The sequence below is a fragment of the Mustela putorius genome, unplaced genomic scaffold, assembly GCF_011764305.1.
Source record: "Mustela putorius furo isolate JIRA1106 unplaced genomic scaffold, ASM1176430v1.1 tig00000083_pilon_pilon_pilon, whole genome shotgun sequence".
Taxonomy (NCBI): domain Eukaryota; kingdom Metazoa; phylum Chordata; class Mammalia; order Carnivora; family Mustelidae; genus Mustela; species Mustela putorius.
This window is the reverse complement of record NW_025421273.1, coordinates 31,601,841-31,623,917: the sequence shown is the minus strand read 5'-3', so window position 1 is coordinate 31,623,917 and position 22,077 is coordinate 31,601,841. Positions and strand designations below refer to the sequence as shown.

General features: G+C 37.4%; 1 protein-coding gene and 1 pseudogene across 4 annotated transcripts in view; one reads left to right on the top strand and one right to left on the bottom strand.

Annotated features, from left to right (window-relative positions):
- The window catches only part of RBPJ (recombination signal binding protein for immunoglobulin kappa J region), a 216,405-nt gene that overhangs the window by 14,667 nt on the left and 179,661 nt on the right, over nucleotides 1-22,077 (bottom strand). For all 4 annotated transcript variants that reach the window (XM_004762654.3, XM_045076214.1, XM_013061512.2 and 1 more), the window contains 2 exons: nucleotides 9,944-10,039; nucleotides 905-1,070 (listed from right to left, as the gene is read on the bottom strand). In XM_004762654.3, the coding sequence (XP_004762711.1) occupies nucleotides 905-1,070; nucleotides 9,944-10,039 (262 nt within the window). The remainder of the gene's footprint in view (nucleotides 1-904; nucleotides 1,071-9,943; nucleotides 10,040-22,077) is intronic.
- On the top strand, nucleotides 7,869-8,694 carry LOC106006855 (annotated as a pseudogene).

Sequence of the window (22,077 nt, the reverse complement as noted above, 5' to 3'; positions counted from 1 at the left end):
TGTTACTAAGGCTTCCTGGTGCGTGTTCTGCGTATTATCTGTAAAATGACTAAAACTGAACTGGAGTGTACAAATCTCCTAGCTCCTCACAATTTTACCCGCCAGTCCCATCCATACTGCCAACTGCAACATAGCAAACACTAAGATATTCAGTGAAGACTTACTGAATGCGGAAAGAGCTTCCTACAAACTGTTTTAAGACACTCATGTGATCGTTGAGAACTATTTTTCAAATTTTAATATCAAGGGAAAACAAAATATTTCTTAACACTATTTCTTAACACTAAAGGTATAGACTGAAACGATTACTTTCTAATTTCATAAAATATAATTAGTAAAACTAATACATAAATTCCATTCCCTAACAAATTAAAGAAAATCCCTAAAAGTTTGAGTCAAGCTTATTGTGTCTGTTCTTGTCTATTGTAGTTTTGCTGCACACAGAAGCTAAGTAAAACATTTATGATCTTTATAAACACAGATAAATACTTCTAAGAATTAATCTCTATCACTTTGCTTCCCATTTAAGACTAAGATTAAAAGAGCGTAAAATTATTACTGAGCTATGTATTTTCACTGTTTGTTGAATATCAGGTCTCCCCCGTCAGTCACAGGACAGATTAGCCTCCTTAATTTTTTTATTGGCTTCCAATGAAAACCTGATTTACAGCCTGCTAAAACTGCCCCCAAGCTGTGGAAGCTTACTACGGGCTACCTTTAGATGCCCACAGCTCAAGGCTAGCCCACAGCTATTTGAGAAGTTTATCTCTGGTGGGTGGTGTTTCAGAAAATCACTACCGAAAGCCATAAAAGAAAAAAAGTCATCACCACGAGAACAAATAAGGAAACTACACACGCTAGTACCATGGTGCCATTTAAGAGAAACAACATAGTTTTAATTTACCTTTCCTTCCAAGTTCAGCTGCTGCATTTCTTGGTCACTATTTCCTATTCCAATAAATGCACATGGTTGAGACTCTTGTTCAGAACAACCATCCCGTTCCATTTGTTCTTTTTTTTTCTTCCATCCACTGCCCATAAGATACACACAAGGAGGAGGGCAAAAAAACCTGAACCAATGGGGGAAACACACACATATACACACCACACAAATACAAAAACAAACAATGCTATTAGATTTAAGAAAGCATTTCTTTTCTTCGAACATATGAATACAATATTATACTAAACTGTGTTAAATAATCTCCTAATGAAACATTCTGGCGAAGCCTTCTGTAATATAAATAGTCATGTACAGAGCACAGAAATCAAGGCTTTCACAAAGACTACACTTGTTCAGTGCAGGTTTGTCTATACTCAAATTATGCACTCAATTACAACGGATACTTCTTTGAGCAGGGAGCATTCCTTTCATTTTAATGGAGCTCAGAATTCTGAACTATTGGAATTCAGTAAATCCAACAAAGTCTAAAGGGTTGCAGAAGATGATACACCACGAAAGAATCTGCAATTATTACTTAAGATCTACTTAAAATGACATATTATTAACTGATGGCATTATAGTTATGGCTATTACACTTAAATTTATTTGGTAATTAACCTGGAAAAAAGAACTGGAGCAGCATCCAAAGTAGAAACTTCCAAAATAATAATAAAAGTAAAAGAATTAAAAGGAAAATGGACGCTGAATTCCCATGTTTTATGTATTTTATACCCTGAACACCTGGTGCAAGTGAACGACTGAAAGAACAATGCACTGTACCCTTTCACCTCACATTACCAACGGATTTGTTCTGCTAGATGCCGAAAACCTGCCTTCAAAAATTCTTCCCACCTAGAATAACTTCCTTATACAGTTGACCCTTGAACACTCTGGGGGTCAGGGGTGCCAACTCTGTATGCAGTTAAAAAATCCATGTCTAACTTCTGACTCTCCCAAAACTCTACTAATAGCCTACTGTTGACCAGGAAGCCTTACCATTAACATAAAGTCAACGCATATTTTGTATGCTATATGTATTATATACTGTATTCTTACAAAAAAGCTAGACCAAAGAAAGTTATTACTAAGAAAAATCATAAGAAAAAAATATATTTGGGATGCCTGGGTGGCTCAGTTGGTTAAGCCGCTGCCTTTGGCTCAGGTCATGATCCCGGGGTCCTGGGATCGAGTCCCGTACTGGGCTCCTTGCTCACGGGGGAGCCTGCTTCTCTCGCTGCCTCTGCCTGCCTCTCTGCCTGCTGTGTGTACTCCCTATCTCTCTGGCAAATAAATAAAATCTTAAAAAAAAAAAAATTCTTAAGACTATACCATATTAATTGTATTAACTGAAAAAAATCTGCATAGATTTTTTTCTGCATAGAAGTAGAGCCTGAAGATTGAACCTATGCCATGCAGGAGACAACTGCTATCTCATTTCTAGTAATTAAGAAAAGTCTATTTCAGAGCCTAGGTCAAGCCCCTTATTTTACAGTTCAGACTACCAATCCAGTCCTTATGGAGAGCATAACTTGCTTTTGCTCAGTTATACACACTGGTTTATGTACACTTTAAAACATTTACACCATGTCTTATCCAGGGGCCTGAAAACTCAAATACTTACTCAAATAGTAGCTAAGTAAACTCAAATAGTAGCCAGGTTAAGAAATTTAGTGGGTGAACCAGGTGTACAATAAATAAGTTGGAATATCATGTAATTACTCAAAGAAGTAGGTTCCCTCCTTTCTTCACACAGCCCTCATGGTAATTCCCACCTACTGTATAGTTGTGAATAAAGGAAAATTTTTCTTAATTCTTTTAAGCCCACTCTAAGAAAAAGAGGATCTTAAACACAATGATAATCAGCCACTGGTGTGTGACTTGGATGATAGATAATAAGGCACAACAGAGACTAGTAAGCCTTTGAGTACATACCCTCTCAATCACTTTGCCAAACTATCTGCATGTGGGCCTAGGTCACATCTTCCAACTGTTCAACAGATGCTTGAAATCAAATTTTAGATGAGATTCCCAATTTTGAAGATTTAGTGACGAATTTATGCTTTTTAACACTTTGCAGGCCAACAGCACACAAGCTTAAGAAAACAACAACAAAAAATGTGTACACGTGCCTACTTGTGCATATGTGACACATGGATAACACCAGGCTAGATTTGGCCTCAGTCCTTCCTAAAGGTAGTTAGTATCTCCTTCTTGTTTCCTTTCTCCCCTTACACCCACTACAATACTGACTGAATTGAATCAAAATTAAATAATATCCACTTTTTGCTCAACTCTAAAGACTACTTTAGGAGCAATTTATATTAATTTATAAGAAGTGAGCTGGGTTTATGTAACATTCATTAATTCACAAAATTATTACATCCCTGGTCTGTATTTCTACTGTATCAGGCACTGGGAATATAGTAAGGGGGGAAAAAATTCCTGTTGTGATGGAATTCACACTCTAATAGGAGTGACAATTAAAAAAAACCTAAATGTATAAAATAGCTTATATATTCTGTTAGCTGGTGATAAACACTGAGGGGAAAAATTAAGCAGATAAGGGGTACTTAAAATGTAGAAGACCTGGGTGGCCATGGAAAGCTTTCCTTAAAAAGGTGACCCTGAGTCACAATCTAAAACCATGGGTAGCTGGGTGGGAGCATTTCAGCTGAGACAAGAGCAAGTGGAAAAGCTCTAAAGTAGGAAGGACTAAAATGGACCATGTCTAAACAAACACAGAGCAGTGTGGCTGTAGCTGAGAAGAGAAGATGAAGCCTGGATAATGGGGAAGTAGACCAAGTAGGGCCTGGAGGTCAAGCTGAGTAAGGAGGGAAGCCTTTCAAGTCTTCCCATATTTATCTAAACCAGTAAAAAGGAAGCAGAGCCGCTTTCATGACTGCATACTCTCACTGTGGCCATGGACACAGAGGTCACAGCCGAGGTAGTGGGCTCAGCTCCAGGTCACTCCAAGTTTGGAGGGATGCCTGGATTAGCCGGCTAGTTCAGGAGTTGGCTCAATTCAAGTCTACACCAGGGATCTTTCTGACCTCTAATGCTGGGAGCCACCCAATGCTTACTATGGCACAGACTCAAATACCTAGCTGGCACACTACGGGGAGGCTGAGAAGGCATCAATTTAGGAAACTTGTCTCCTATTAGTGTCTTCTATTGAACACTGATATTAAGACTCCTTAGTGAACTGACCAGCTATAAAATTCAAAGAGCGGTGCTTTAGTAAAGTGTACCAGACGTGGAATTCAAATCTCAAGTTATCATAAAACATAACTTTTAGGGGCACCTGGGTGGCTCAGTGGGTTAAGCCTCTGCCTTCGGCTCAGGTCATGATCTCAGGATCCTGGGATCAAGCCCAGCATTGGGCTTTCTGCTCAGCGGGGAACCTGCTTCCCCCCTACCTCTCTGCCTGCCTCTCTGTCAAATAAATAAACAAAATCTTTAAAAATTTTTTTTAAAAAGGATACTTTTATTTCCTATCTGAAAAATATAAAGAGGGCTAAAACTGTACAAGATTGGGTAGTGCTGGTTTTCTCAAGAGTACTGTGATAAAATGGCATAAACAAGGTATAAAATTAGGATGACAAGCTATTTAACACTTAAAACTCAGACCAAGGTTCTATATTGAAAGTGCTTTCCAATCATGTAATAAATAAGAAAAAAAGAAGACTCTTCACAAATGCCTCTAAACTAGCCTTGTTTTTTTTTAATCAACTCTATAATTCAAAGAAGTCATGATATAAGAAAACAACAAATCTAATACGATCTAAACAGAGATTATTTCTATAAAATGTGTTGATGAAATTATATTTTATTTTATTTTATTTATTTTTTTTTAAGATTTTATTTATTTACTTGAGAGAGAGACAGTGAGAGAGAGCATGAACGAGGAGAAGGTCAGAGAGAGAAGCAGACTCCCCATGGAGCTGGGAGCCAGATGCGGGACTCGATCCCAAGACTCCAGGATCATGACCTGAGCCGAAGGCAGTCGTCCAACCAACTGAGCCACCCAGGCGTCCCGAAATTATATTTTAAACAGCCCAATATTGCCACCCCTTAGGAAATAGCTAATTAGTCAGGTTTGTATTTCTAGACCTCGGTAGTAATATCATCAAATAGAAGATAAGCATAAACACAACAAAAGAACACAGACAAAAGAAAGGAAATTAAAGGGAGTGAAGATTTTAAAAAAGGCCACCTAATTAACAGAAGAAAAATTAAAATACACCTTATAGTGCCGTGTGCAATCAATGATTTTTTGAATTTGGGCAACTGGTCAATACATACCAGACACACAGTGAAAAGTCTGACTAACGAGTGGCCAGCCCGCAGAGTTTAGCAGCTGCTATAAAAGATTGCGCTATGTAACAATGTGCCTTGATTTTCTAGTATTTTCTATGGCTCTTAACTAGCAACTATGACAAACAATGCTATCTTTCTGCCACTTGGTGGCAATATGCACACATTTACAATGTTACTCATTTCCTAGTTTAAACAATCAGTCTTTATTTTCAAAGAATGATTCAAGAACTTTTTCCTCAAACCCTGAGATGAGGTCTGGAAAATACCTTACAGACTCAAAGAAGCCTTTTTAGTCAGCCCAATATACAAAATAGGTTAGGTTAGACAAAATCCAAACATCATTTACTGTTATCTGACCTTTGCAGAATCATTATCCTTTGATAACTATTCAATCCAAAAGAACCAAAATAGAAACTTTTTTGCACATCAAAGTTACCTCAATTAACACACATTCTCAGTATGACTTGAGGAGCATCACCTCATTGTCTACATGGTCTTACTGTCGCCTCAACAGTATCTCTACCACCTTCATTACTGCTTAAAGACTTCCGCTGACACAAAGTTGAAGGAACACTAATACGTCAACTGTAGTTTCCCCACCTTTAATGAAAATTTTCCTCTAGACAAAACCATCTTTTTAAAAGTCTATTTTTTTTTAACCTAGAATAACCTTCTTTAATGAAGAAGTAAAACTAATCACTAACATCAGTGGGATAAAAAAAATAAATACTCGTTATTCGACACCAAAGTTAGTATCAAGGACAATTTAAAATTTGAGGATAAATTTTCCTGACCTAGTATTTCTAGCATCATTCTCTGGAGTTATTTTATATGCCAAGAAGACTGGTTATGTCCCCAGGTTACCTTGTGCTTAATGCCTTAGTAGCTTTTCAGAAAGGCCTGAATCTGGATCAACAAGAAAGGCAGCAGATTTTACTCTTTCCACCATGTATGCCACCAGTGAGTAAAGGGCCAGACTTCATCCAGGAGGTGGAACCTCATGAGCAGTCCCTTACTGCTAATTCTTTTTAAAAATCAAGTTATTCTAATAGGTTTCCATCTTTGTATGTAAAATGAATCCATGTCTACTCTGAAATTTTAATAATTTAATAAAAAAATTCATTTAATAATTTAATAATATAAACGTATAAAAAATAAAGGAAAATAGTTATACTCTGGCCTTTTCATTATTATGTCTTCAGTCTTTGGAAGCTAGAAGCTTAGATTCTTCAAGCTCTCCTTTAGCTCCTGTTTTAAACAGGCCAGACCATACCCAAATAAAGAGGAACTGAAAAGGAAGGCAATCACAATGAAGGGCAACCTTTAAATCACCTACTTGAGGAGCCACTACAGCTTTGTACTCACTTCCTTTTCTTTTTTAAAGATTTAATTTATTTGACACAGAGAGAGAGAGTACAAGTAGGCTGACTGGCAGGCAGATGGAGTGGGAGAGGGAGAAGCAGACTCTCCACTGAGCAGGGACCCTGATGTGGGGCTAAATCCCAAGACCCCTAGGATCATGACCTGAGCCGAAGGCATTAGCTTAACCAACTGAGCCACCCAGGTGTCTCTCATTTATTTTCAATAGTAAATAACAAGCAGGAACCTTATTTGGACTTAGGCATAACTGTTTAAGTAGTTGTTCTTCTGTGCTTTCCCCAAAGGGCCTCAGTTATCCAGTATTAAATGACAAAACAACTTTTGCACAGTACCTGGCACCTAATTTGCTAACCAAAATAAAGAAAAAAATGAATTAATGAATGAATCCAGTTGTACCAAAATGCACCTTCAAAATCCCAGAGCAAGAATACCATCGCTGCAGCAAACACACATCTACTCCCATTTCCATCAGATGCAGCCCAGGCTCACTCAGCTGATGGTAAAGGAATGACCTAAGGCAAAGTTCACAAACTTTGTGGATTTTTTTTTTAAAGATTTTTTTATTTATTTGAGAGAGAGATCACAAGTAGGTAGAGAAGCAGGCAGATAAGAGAGGGGAAGCAGGCTCCCCGCTGAGCAGAGAACCTGATGTGGGGCTCAATCCCAAGACCCTGAAACCATGACACGAGCCAAAGACAGAGGCTTAACCCACTGAGCCACCCAGGTGCCCCAAACTTTGTGTTCTCAAGGCATCTTTATCTCCTCCATCTTCAAGCCTTGCTCTCTGTAACCAACACTCAGATACAAAATGAAAAGCTATGAAAATTTGGGCAATAAAAAGAATATGAAATTTGGAGTTATAGTCCCAGAAGTTCTAATCCTGGCTCCAACGACTCCTAAACTAAGAGGAACCTGAGAATATTTAAAGTTTCTGATCTTTAGTTTCCTCAGTAACAGAATGAGGATTGTAACATGCTGACTTTACAAGATTATTTTGAGGATTAAAATTTTAAAATATCTGTAAGGCCATTTCCAGTCGGTTCAAGTCAGGAACTGAATAAAAGGCAAGTGTTTCTTCTTCTGGTTTATTATGAGGTGCAAGGCTAGCCTATTGGACTCATCAAATACTGAGGGTGTTTACTTGTTCTGTTTCTCCAACAATCTGCTCTACACATGTACACACATTCAATTTCATTATTAAAACAATAAAAAAGAATATCTAGGCGGCGGAGACTGCACGATGGCCCTGGACCCCTGGTTCTCCACATATGATTCTACCTGCCAAATTGCGCAAGAGATTGCCGAGAAAATCCAACAGCAAAATCAGTATGAAAGAACTGGTGAAAATACAATCAGGCTTCCCGTGACCATCAGAACTTTGTTGCAGAATCTGAAGGACAAGATTGCCCTTTTGAAGGACCTGCTGCTAAGAGCTGTGTCAACACATCAGATAACACAGCTTGAAGGAGACCGAAGACAGAACCTGCTGGATGAACTTCTAACTCCAGAGAGACTACTTGTGGCATCCTTTAAGAACGAGGGTACAGAACCAGATCTCATCAGGTCCAGCCTGATGACTGGAGGGGCTAAGCAAGGAGTCCCCAACCCTTGGCTCTTTGAGGAGCCAGAGGAGACCAGAGGTTTGGGTTTTGATGAACTCCAGCAGCAGTAGCAGAAAATTATCCAAGAACAGGATGCAGGCCTGGATGCCCTATCCTCTATCATCAGTCAGCAGAAACAGATGGGGAAGGAAATTGGGAATGAACTGGATGAACAAAACTAAATAATTGATGACCTTGCCAACCTGGTGGAGAACACAGACGGGAAGCTCCGCACGGAGACCAGGCGCGTGACTATGGTGGACAGAAAATCAGCATCTTGCGGGATGATCATGGTGATTTTTGCTACTGCTGGTGGCGATTGTGGTCGTGGCCGTCTGGTCCATCAACTAGTGGCAGTAAGGGGCGCACCAGCTATGATGCCTGCCAGCACCGCAGAGAAGCCCAGCACCCAGGTGGTACCTGAACCCGCTCTCAATAAATGCCCCCAAAGCTCTCAAAAAAAAAAAAAAAAAGAATATCCAGTATTGGCATATCGACTTCATAAAAAAAAAAGGAGCCACTATCTTGACTTGACTCTGTCCCAAACTGTAGATACCAACTTCTTCCCATATTTAATTCAAAATCAGATGGCTAGGTTTTATTAGTAAATGAAGATAAAATAATCAGAAGTTTAGTAAGCTTCAATAGGAAAGAACAAACACTTTGGCAGAATGAGTCCTAAATCTTGCTTGCATTTGCTCATCCTATTTGAGGATAAAGTTATTAATTAAACAGCTTCACCATGCATCTCAGCTTGATTGAGAGGACTTTAAGAGAAACCTCTAAATTTTCTTCCAGCATAGAAATTAATCACAATTATATTTCTCTCCTCTTATGCATTATGTTAAGTTTTCCTTTATCTCACAAACTCTAAAATACCAGTCATCCCTTTCAACCAACACTCAAGCCTGAATTTTCATTCCTTCTCACACTTCAGTTTGGGGCCTTTCTGCAGAATCCCAAAAATCTTTCATCTTCCCCTATAAGCAGCCTTCGTCCATGAAATAGTTAATGCAGTCTCAAAGATAAGAAAATTCCAGCAACCAAATGAAAAAACAAATAGCCAAAGTCCATAATTATATACCCCAAATGCTGAAATTTGTAAGATACTGCAGCAAATACTAAATATGAAGATCACTTTGTTGTACTTTAATTCTGCGAATCCAACTTCCTGGTTAGTTCTGTAGTGTTTGAGGACAGAATGAGTACCAACTCAGTGTTGCCATTTTTCTTAACCTGAATAAGCACAGGGTCAAGGTGGAGAGCTTTATAATCACTTTATAATCACTAAATGGTTCAATTCAGGTATTTATTTTAGCCTTCTCCTTTTCAAAAGTACTTTGGGGGTGGGGTCACATGTTTATAAAACTACATTTTCCACCAAAAGGAGAGCTATTTTTTGAATGAGCTAATGCACCACAGAAATACTTAAGGGAATATCATGTAGGCCGCCCCCCATCCCGGCAAACTATGGATTATTTCCTTTCATGACATCAGAGATCTAGCAAGATGATCTTTACGAAATATGCCACAGTTCACTTTGTTTCTCCCCTTCAATAGAGACAAAGCCCTTATTTTTCTCTTTGTACTTGGAAACTAACCCAATAAAAGAAACCACCCTTTAACTTGTATATTACTACATCACTTGCAAAATCATGTGATAGCTACAATTAACTACTCATCAAAAAAACAATAATCTTACCTTTTTTCATTTCCATATGACTTCTGTGCAACTTTTGCATGAAGAATAAGTACTGTTTGATCCCCTCGCTCTTTTAAGTAATTTCGCATAGCTTCCCTAAAATAAAATATAACTATTACTATTACAGGGGTAAGATTTAGAATATTACTATGCTCTGTGATGAAAAGAATGATTAAATATATTCTTAAATAAGCAAATATAAAAATGAAAACAAAAAAGCAGAACAAATCCAATAATAAAATTTAAAGAACATTATACAATGGGACGATAAATACTGTTCATCTTCGACTCCATATTTTATCCTTTAAAAGAAGAAACTGTCAAAAAGAAGAAGAAGAAGAAGAAGAAGAAGAAGAAGAAAGAAGAAGAAGAAGAAGAAGAAACTGTCCCTCATTCCTGGAATTTATGATATAACTGAATTAAATCACAATTACAATTTCTATAGAATAACTAGAATCATTATATACATTGCTTACTTTACTTTCAACTGTCTATAAAATGGCATGCAACACTTTTATATTTAACAATCTAATTCCCACCACCACCAGTGCCATCTCCCCACCTACTAGGATCAGTACTTTGCAATGAATACAAGGGCATAACAAATCATTAGGTCACCCAAACTTATTATATTACATGTTCTTAAAATTAACAGCCTTATATGAAGACTGTGAAAAGGCTATCACGTGTACACAAACACACAATTACCCTGGAGGATGCTACCAAAGACATAACAAAATTTAATAAAAAGTTAATTCAAATTAGTGAAAAACTAAATTAAATTTTGGGAAAGGATAATGTTAATTCTTTGAAATACAAACTACTTCAACTGCTTATCATGCATAAGCTGCATAAAAACTCCACTGTCTGAAATATATTTATTCTCTCAATTATTTTGCTAAGCAATACAAGAGTATACAAGGTCTACACAGATCAAACAATTCTGAATCTGCAGAGTCCTAATTCTTTAGATGTTTTACGCATTATGAAATTAAAGCAAAAACAATCAACAAGCACTTTTAATGCATTAAATGCTGTTTTATTTATACTGTAAATATAAGACAAATGTATTAAGAGAACAGCTTTGCAGTAACTATATTACTAAATGTAGGGAGTTCGAGACTTCTAGCATGTAGAAAGTGGCTTGGGACAAATCATTTCACCTTACCCAGTCAAATAATAATGCAGACCTAACACAGAGTGGTTGTGGGGATTAAATGAGATAATCTAGATGGCAGCATGTGCAGTTACTTACTGAAAACCTGCTGGCTGTAGGGCAGGGCAGGTAACACTGAGATCCAATAGCTTGAGAATTAATCCCTACTGCTGACAAGGAGCTTAAAAGTCCAGTGAAGACAAGAGCTTGGAAAACAAATTGTAATAAAATACATGACTCAGTCGTAGGAACAAAAAGTACCACTAAGGGAATATTTGTGTCAAGGAGGGGAACGGTGACAAAGAACTACAGTTAACTCTTGAATGATGTGAAAGTTGGGAGAGCCAGCACCCTGCAGAGTCAGAAATATGCATGTAATTTTTGACTTCCCCCAAACTTAACTACTAAGAGCCTACTGTGGACTAGAAGCCTTCCCAATACCATAGTCGATTAGCATATTTTGTATATGTATTATATACTGGATTCTTATAATACAGTAAGCTAGAGAAAAGAAAATGTTATTAAAATCATAAGGAAAATCCTGTACTGTACTCCATTTATTGAAAAAAAAATCCACATATTAAGTGGAACCATGCAGTTCAAACCCATGTTGTTGTGCAAGGATTAACTATACATGCTAGGAAAAATTTCTTAGAAGAGTTAAATTCAAAAGGAAGAGGAACAGACACAGGAAGTGGGAAGAGGAAAGAAGAAGGGATTCCAGTATCTGGGAGTGGTACATATAAAGACACCAGAGACCCTACACATTCCGGTACATGGAGATTTAGGCTGAGGAATAAGGGAGATGCAATATTTCTTGAGTATTTACTACATGCCAGAACTAAGCATCTGATGTGCACTGCTACATTTAATCCTCATAAACCAGAAAGGTAAGAAGATTCTTAAAACCACTGTGAATGTCTTGCCCAGTGTGTTGCATGCAGTTCATGGCAGTTGGGAACTGAAACAATTCTTTAAAATTCAAAAGTGAACCATGCCAGTGAGGAAAGGGGACACAGTGGGTAGAGTCCAAGTGTTAAAGGCTTATCAAACCCCTTGAAAATGTGACATTTGTAAACTTACATACTACTTCCAAAAGTTTAAGTTAATTCAAATATCACTCTGTGATAGATGATAATAAAAGTGGTGGCAAGTAATAAAAATTTTAAGAGACCTGGGGGGAAAAATTAAATATAAATAAATAAATAAATAAAATCCTTCTCTTTGAGAATTGGGAAAAGATCCTCATTTAATTTATCTAAACCCCCTTCGAGAAAAACACAGCGCTACAGAACCTGGATTTTCAATCTATACAAAAAGGCAATGAGAGATCTTTAGGTTTTTAAAACATTCAATTAATTTCCCTTTTAGTGGTGGAACAGAGAAAGGATTAGAAAGCACTGAGACAAAACAAACTTGAAAAAAAGGCTGACACACTGAAAAGGAGGTAATAGAAGATAGCAGGAGGGAAGATGGAAAGACTTGCTGAACTGTATCTTTTGTTCTGGGGAAAGTGGGTGTAGATTAACAGATTCTTTTTTTTTTTAAAGATTTTATTTATTTGTCAGAGAGAGCGAGCGAGAGCGAGCACAGGCAGACAGAGTGGAAGGCAGAGTCAGACGGAGAAGCAGGCTCCCTGCGGAGCAAGGAGCCCGATATGGGACTCGATCCCAGGACGCTGGGATCATGACCTGAGCCGAAGGCAGCTGCTTAACTAACTGAGCCACCCAGGCGCCCCTGATTCTTTTTGATAAATGGGAATTCTGAAGTGTCCCTGGCTCTAAATATTCAATAGGGTGTTGGAAATGCCCATCTGTAGTTCCCGAGACAAATCTGGGGAGCAAAAGTGGGGCCTGCTGGTATGTAGTTCATACATGAAGCCACCACAGTGAATAACAATCTCCCAGAAAGAAAGTACAGTGACAGGAGAGTCAAGAAGAAAATGTATAAAAGGAAACGGTGAAGAACCAGTAAAGGGTAGAAATGCTATGGAAGGGGACCTTGAAAGAGGGTAAAAATCAAAAGGTAAAATGCTGCAGAGGTCAAGGTTACTTTATTTTTAGCAAGAAGTCTAACAGATGCCAGCTAACAGGAAGCCTTAATTTGTAAAATGAAAAGTCACCATAACATCTTAATGGTAGGAAGAGAGCCATAATTATCTGGCAACACCCTCAAAGAAATGGCACAAAGCAGCCAACTATGGACAAGTAAAATGACAGAAGATCAGCATCAAAGGACCAGTCGTGTTGGAATCCATAAATGATGGTGCCAATTCCCACCAGCATTCCAAAGCTGGGAATACAGACAGCATATTCTCAAAACTGCTGAGTACTGGATAAGAGGTACAGCCTGGAAAGGATAATGATGATAAAGTATTTGAGGTGCTGTCAGTAACTAATCATAGAGTTCAGCATGGAGAAGAAACCAAGAGCAAAGTCAGAAGGCCAGTATCTTGACAAAACTGGAGGAGAAATCCAGTTCTTGGCATAGAAACTTGAGAAGTTGCTATGTACTTGGAAAGAAAAATTTTAAGTAGCAATTTTAAGTATATTTCACTCCACTATAATCTATTTACATCTATAATCTCTATTGTATCATTTAGCAATTACTTGGCACGGTTGTCTTTACGAACAGAACACAAATTCTCGAAGACACACTCTTAGGCTTATTTTAGAACTGGGAGAGAAGTTAAAACACCCAGAATTCAAACTTAGGTAGTCCAACTCTCAAGGACAAAATTATACTGTCGGATACTTTGCAACAGTTAAAAGCACAGCTTTGCTGTGAAACATACACATGCAAAAGTCTGAGTCTTAAATCTTGTCCTTTACCAAGCCCGAGTTTTCTTGCCTGTAAAATAGATGTGTACATATATATTTAAACTAAGTTATTAGCCCGACTAACTTATATCAAGTGTCAGTAAACTCTTCTATTACTACTATTATTCTCTGAGAAGAGGGTAGGGAGTAGGAGGGCAAGGCATGGCAGCACCTCCGCTGAAGTTTGGGAGCAAACTTGAAAAGCGCCTGGAGGTAAATGATCAGGCATGTCACCTGACCTACAAGGCGCACTGTCTGTGGGCATGACCGGGAAACCTTACATTTACCCATCTTTCCCCCATTGAAGATTTACAGAGAACCTATATCCCAGCACTGGTCATCATGCTAGTTGCTCCTACTGGAAGTAGCTGTGTATAATTACGATTGTTGACAAAAGATTTCAGGATCTCAAGTTGTTTATGTAAGTGAAAGATGACAGTTCCAGTTTTCATCCTCTCCCTTCATATTTATAATACGAATCCTTGAAAAAGCAACAAGAACCTTCAGATAACCATTAATAATAGATGTCTTGTGACTAATTTGCCAAATAGTTTCTTTCAGCAAGGAAAAAAAGCCCTCTGCTTCCTTAATAGAATATCAAACCCATTTTTCTGGTAATTAAAGCTTGATCCTTTCATCCAGCATTCTTAAGGAGTCATAGCAAACAAAACCAACATATTCCAAAAAAACACAATTAAATAATAAGGCCCACAGAATGGCAGTCCAGTCCATGTGCCTTTCATCCAAACAGAGCAGGGTTTCACCAACAGGAGGGGATTTCAGTTTCAGCACCGCTGACAACCTGGGCAAAACAATCCTTTCCTACAAGGACACTCTTCTATGCACCAGAAGGAGTTCAGCAACACTTCCAGCTTCTACCCATCTGAAGTCAGCAGCACCCTTCCTCAAACTATGAAAATCAAAACTGTCTCCAGATACTGGCAAATGTGAGGGGGCTGCAAAGGGGAGGTCACCTGGGTAGAAAACCACTTGTTTAGAGAAAGTCAAAAGTATTCCAATAAAATGGCAAAATCATCCGCTGTCTTTTTAAAAAAGAATAAGGGAAATTTTATCATTGGAAAACATAGTCTAGGTATTGTAAGAATCTTACTAATAAAATTACTATTCTTTATTACTGAATTGTTATAAAGAATGACAAAGTTAAAACTCGTAACTTCTTGGAAGAGTTACTATTCTAATGAGTTTGAAGTATATTCTTTGTTAATTTCATTTAATGATTCCTTAGAACACAAAATATTCATTCTGAATAAAAACCAATTAAAAATTATTTGAAGAACACTGGGTAGAACTACTTTTCAAAGAGTCTGCTTCCTCAAAACACAGAAGCTTAATGTTTAGAAAAGCGGAAAAATTTTGTTTTTATCACTATCTTTACTAACATGAAATCATGGCAAGTGCCATGCTAGGTTAGTATGTTCAAACTGCTTGTCATTGTATTTATCCCTTTTTGGCTGTGTTTTCCTTTATAAATTTGAAACTTTTTTTTTTTTATTTAATAAAGTTGTGGGGTTGTTTTTGTTGTTGTTTTGTTTTGGACAGAGAGAGAGAGAGAGATCACAAGAAGGCAGAGAGACAGGCAGAGAGAGAGGAGGAAGCAGAATCCCTGCTGAGCAGACAGCACGATGTGGGGCTCGATCCCAGGACCCTGTGATCATGACCTGAGCCCAAGGCAGAAACTTAACTCACTGAGCCACCCAGGTGCCCCAAATTTGAAACTTTTTATACTGCAAACAAAATTCATTTTTTAAAAATGTCCTTATGGTGCTAATTCCCATTCTTCTATAAAAGCCCCTTACTCTAAACTCAATTACCTCCATGTTTGTGCCAAGGGACTAATATGTGATTTACATTGTGTGTGTCTATGTGTTTTGGTGGGATGGACATATGAATTGGGAGCAGTCACAGCTACAGCCCCAACTACTCTAGGAGGGAAGTGACCCACAAGGTAGGGAAGTCTAGTCATCTTACCAACAGGCTCAGTCCCCATATTTCTCAAATTAGATATCTGTCACTTCTAAAATCCAAATAATAGAAGTTCCAACATGAACTATATAGAAAAGAAACCCATTTATACAAGAGCCACAAATATTTTAGAGAGCTGAAGAGCACACTTTGGGAAACACTACTATAGACCAAGGTTTAGAAAACCATGCCAGCAGCCTGTTTCCATAATCCCTAGGAACTAAAAATGCCTTTTATATTTTTAAAGGGTTGTGAAAAAGAAAAGGAGACTAATATCATATGGACCTCAGATCCTAAAATACATGCACTACTTGGATCTTTAGAGAAAGTATTTGCTGACCGCTGCATACGCAATAAAAAACAAAAAGATAATTTTAAAAAAGTTGTAAAACAGAATGAATAATAACATTCTGATTTGTTTAACCAATTAAGTATATCACATGGTTGACATTTAATAAAATTATTTTTAAAAAACTCTTCCTTGAAACTGGACTTGGGGACACTTGCTAGCCTGGAATGCTCAAATGGACTCTTCTCACCTCTCCTCTGGACTTTGGCCAGGAGGTGACCAGACTCATGCCTCCAGCCCCCGGGCCCCCACCCCCACTCATGGAGCTGCCCCATTTCTGTCAGATTCCCCAGGTAGTCCATCACGTCATCACAGACACCCCTTTACAAAGCGAGCTCCACAACAGTTACAATTTGCAATGGAGAGTGCTCTACTCAAAGAAGTTTTAGAGCGACTTGTTCACATAAAGTTAAAACCAATTCTTTCACTGCAGGCTATTCAGTCTTAAACAAATCTTCAAGAGAGGGTACCTGTAATACAGTACTGATCCAACTATCAAACCAGACCAAGATCTCTCATTTTTCCCTCAAGTGCCAGTTTTGAAAATGACTATCTAGGGACAGGGCTAACAGTCTGTTCTCATAACACTAAGGAAACATTAAGGATGCTACACCAGGTTTCTGTTATCTACTGGTGACCAAGGCCAAACAACAGTATAGGTCATGTTCATAGGAGAATGCTGGCAAATCTCATTCCATTTCATCCAGTAATAAAAATAAAATGAACAACCCATACGTAATTCTATGAAATTCTAAGAAAGTTGATACAGAGATAAACTGCTTTAAGTTCTGTCTCACAGCTATGAAACAAATCCTTTCATAAACTCTTGTTGTTTTTATTCCCCCTCCCAAATAGACAAAGCCATTACATTGTAAGGACTGGGTCATCGCCACTAATAGAACAATACTTCTGTGTCCTATTATTTTAAAGTGTCTGTTTATTTATTTTGGAAACACTACTTAAGGCTTTTCCCGTGTAGAGAAAAATCAGACTTGAGAATTTGGTAACATGTAACAGTAGGGAGTGCTGAAATTCAAAGGTAGGTCATCATCTTAGTTCTCAGATATCTAGGCCTGGCTGATCTAAACTTGGCTCCTCAAATCCCAAGGACCACATGGACCCTTCCTATTCCAGCTCATCTTCTTCTTCCCCCAAGATGCCCTACAAAACATATGACTGGCCTAAGTAAAGTTGGATACTAGTTGCAACCACTGTTTTATGAATTATTTACCACTTATAAACTAATTATCTGACTCAAAACTATATAGTGCAAAGGTCACACATTACTATCAATGTATATTTAACTTTATGGTTTTATTTTACTATAAACCTGTATCTGTTTCATTTTGACTTCGTTTATATGGTGTTTGCTACTCATGACTGTCTTAAAAGGAAAATCCTTAACTGGATTAAAACATGAATATTGTATTCTCTAATATAAAATGTAAAGTAACCTCTGATGTCTAGAAAAGAACCAAAGCAGACATTATTCTGAGCTAAGTCAATAAAACAGAATGGATGATTCTCTTGTCACAAACTGAAGGGGATGGATCATAGTCATAGCAAATAGCGACTTTAGCTGTAAGCCAGGGCAGACAAGGAGAATACATCGCTTTAAGAGTTTCTCATTAGGCAGTGGTGAACTGCTTCTCAAAACTGCATGCTATGGACAAGAAAGAAGAGATTTACAAAGAAGAAAATAGGGGCTCACTCAAAGACAGAAGAAGCCCAAAATTAATACACGAATATTTACAAAATATATATAACCTGTGTTGAAGTAAACAACACATTCGGAGGTTAAATCTTAACTGTCCTCTTAAGATGTTATGCCTTAATCTGAGACAACCTGAAAATAAGCCAAGGAAGAGCCTGGCAACTATGTTTTTCTATAGTTTGACCAGGAGAGTAATGGAGGTATGTATAAATACAGTGAGAAGTGAGGTATGATAGTGAAAGCAAGGAGGACTGGGCTTCAGAAAAAAAGAACCTTATGAAGGAAACCCCAACAGTATATGAATTCAAGCAAACATGAGTTAGTGGATACCAATCTGCAGTATTGCAGAGGGGAAGAAAGTTAAGAGTACATGCTTTTGAAGGTTGTCTTTAACTTCAGCACATTTAAAATTCCAGCTCTAACCTTGTGATTATTAATAACACGGTAAAGTCTCTTGGTACAATGGCATCTTAAGTTGAATAACATCTATGTTTTCTAAAAGCACATGTTACAGGGCCACTCCAAGTCATAATGGCAGAGTTCAGACACACTCTTACATAAGGTACGGGCATGCTCACTGTAATCTATTCAGCATTCCTGGAGAATGACACCTAGTTACATTGCAACTAGTATTTTCACTGATGATGCCAGGTCCAAAATGACAAAATGAGAAACCTCCACTATAAAAGAACAACTGTTTCTATACATCAATATAAGGTCTGGTTATTCTGTTTTGTGTTTGAATCCACAGTCAGTTATACCCGTGAGCCTCATGAAGGGGATTATTTAAAAGAGAGTAGGATGCCCTTGTAAATTAGCACTCAACTGCTTCTATATATGTGTTTCTGAAAGAATGTCATATTCGAAAGAAAAAAAAGTGAACTGATAATAATGCTGAGTAGTACATGGTGTTAATTATCCTTATCAAAAATTTACATTTTATGTAGGTAGAACTATGTTCTAAACACTACCCAAAACACTGTCCTTTAAATAAAAAGATAATTTTTAAATACTGCTTAATGTGAAAGATGAGGGTAAGGACAGAATAGGGGAGTTCTAAAGATTTATTTTTTTAACGGACCCTCTCTGAATTAGTTCCCTACCTATCCACATCACAATTAAAAGAGATTTAAAATTCCTTTAAAAACATTTTTAAATTTTTTTATTTGAGAGAGAGCAGGAGAGAGAAAAAATGAGGCAGGGGAGGGATAGAGAGAGAGGAAGAAGCAGGCTCCCCACTGAGTAGGAAACCTGACTCAGGGCTCCATCCCAGGATCCTGGGACCATGACCTGAGCAGAAGGCAGATACTTAAACCAAGTGAGCTACCCAGGTGCCCCTAAAAACATTTTTAATAGAATAAAGGACACTAAAGTTTTCCTAACAGCAAAAACTCTTTAAAGGAAAAATGGGGAAAATATGATTAAAAGGAACCAGAGGAAACCTATATTTGCTATACTATCAAAAGGGAAAACTTCCTGCTTCATTTTTAATTTTGGGCTTAAAATTAAATTTTTATTACAGAATTGGACATTGATTTTACATTCCAATGTTCTGTTTGATACAAAAATGTTTTACTAAATTTGCTTTATATCAGCTTGGATAATAAAGAATAAGGGGCACCTGGGTGGCTCAGTCAGTTAAACGTCTGACTCCTGATTTCAGCTCAGGTCATGATCTCAGATTGAGCCCTGTGTTGAGCTCTGTGCTGGCCATTCAGCCTGCTTAAGATTCTCCCTCTTTGGGGCACCTGGGTGGCTTAGTGGGTTATAGTCTCTGCCTTCAGTTCAGGTCATGATCCCAGGGTCCTGGGATCGAGCCCCGCATCGGGCTCTCTGCTCATCGGGGAGCCTGCTTCCCCTCTCTCTCTGCCTGCCACTCTACCTACTTGTGATCTCTGTCTGTCAAATTAATTAATTAATTAATTAATAAAAAAGAGATTAACCCTCTCCCTTTGCCCTCTGCCTCTCTCTCCCTTTCTAAAAAATAATTTTTAAAAAAGATAATAAAGGATTACAATCTATAAGTTCATTCTCTTTTCTTAAAAAAGATTTAAAAAGAAAAGCTTAACTGAATTTTCTCCATAAAAGATACACTAATTCCTTTTAAGCTATTTTTAAAGGACAAAGCTAATAAAATCTTTTACAACTTTACTGAAATTTAATTGAAACAATAAAACGTATTCATTTTCAAGTGTTTAGTTGGATAAGTTTTGGCATATGGATAAACCATCAACCACAATCCAGATGAAGATAGTCATCATTCCCAAGTTTCTCTTCTGCCTCTTTGTAATCCCTCTTCTTACCCCTCCCTGGCCCCAGGAAACCAATGGTCTGGCTTTGCCATTATAGTTTAGTTTCCATTTCCTAGAATTTTATACCAGTGGGAATCATATAGTAAATATCCATTTTTTTCTGGCTTCTTTTGAAAACTGACCATAATTAGATTTATCTATGTTGTTGCATATACCAACAGTTCATTTCTTTTACTGCTGAACAGAAATCCATTGTAGTATATGCCACAATTTGTTGGTCCACTCACTGGTGGATGTTTGGATTATGCCCGTTTGGCTATTGTAACCAACAATATCGTAAACATCTGTGTTTAAGTCTTTGTATTCACATTATGTCTTAATTTTTCCTGACTAAATATGTAAAAACGGAATGGCTGGGCCATTCAGTAGCAATATACTTAACTTTTTGAGAAAGTGTCAGGTTATTTTCCAAAGTTGTACTACTTTACATATACCCACCACCAGGGTGAAGAGTGTTAACTGTTCTAACACATATCTCTTCATGGTCTTTTAAGGTTTTATTTTTTGCTTTTTTTAAAGACTTTATTTAGTTATTTATTTGACAGAGAGAGGGAGAAACTACCAGCAGGGGGAGCAGCAGAAAGAGGGAGAAGAAGCAGGCTCCCACTGAGCAGAGAGCTGGATGTGAGGCTCAATCCCAGGACCCTGGATCATGACCTGAGCCAAAGGCAGACACTTAACCCACCAAGCCAGTCAGGTGCCCTGCCCTTTCATTGTGGTCTTACTTTGCATTTCTTCAGCTGTTATTTGCCATATATACACAATGTCTGGAGTTTCTGCTCAAATCATCTTCCCATTTAAAAAAGAGGTTATTTCCTTATTATTGACTTTTTGGAGTTCTTTTCGTAATCTGGATACAAACGCTTTATTCTTAATTTGGATGAAGTAAAATTTATCCACTTCTTTCTTTCAGAGATAGTGCTTTTGGTGTTATATCTAAGAAATCTTTGTCTAACCCAACATCACAAAGATATTCTCCTATATTTTCTTCTAAAAGCTGTATAATTTGAAGTTTTATATTTAGGTATAATTTTAGCTAATTTTTATATATGGTTTGAGACACGGATCATAGTTAGTTTGTGTTTGTGTGTATGTAAATGATAGGGACGTATGGATATCCAATTGTTCCAGAATCCTTTGTTAAAAACCCTTCAACTAAATTGCTTTTGCACCTTGACTGAAGACTATACATCACAAGAACTGCTTCTAGCTACTACCTGTTACAGTGATCTACCTTGGCTATCTTTCTGTCAATACCATCCTTGATTACTGTATATAGCTTTTTACTAAGTTTTGAAAACAAGTAGTCTAAGTTCTTCCTGCTCTTTTTCAAGGTTGTTTTGGGTAGTCTGGTTGTTTGCATTTACATGTAAATTTTAGAAACAGCTTGTCAACTGCTAAAAAAGTCCACTGGGATTTGGCTGGTATTAATGTTGAATCCATAGATGAATTTGGGAAGAAGTGACATCTTAACAATATTGAGTATTCTGTTCCCAGAACATTTATTTAGGACTTCAAGTTCTCTCAACAACATTTTAAGGTTTTAAAATATATAGTTTTTGCATGTCTTATTTCAGATTTTCCCATAAAAATTACATATTTTTGATGCTATTTAATTAATATAGCATTTTTATTAAATTCTAATTTTCCATTGTTCATATTAAAAATACAATTCATTTTTATATGTTGATCTACCTTGATAAAACTCACCTATTAGTTTTAGCAGCTTTTTAAAATAGATTCCATAGGATTTTCCATATAGATGATCATGATGTCTGCAAATAAAGACAGTTTTACTTCT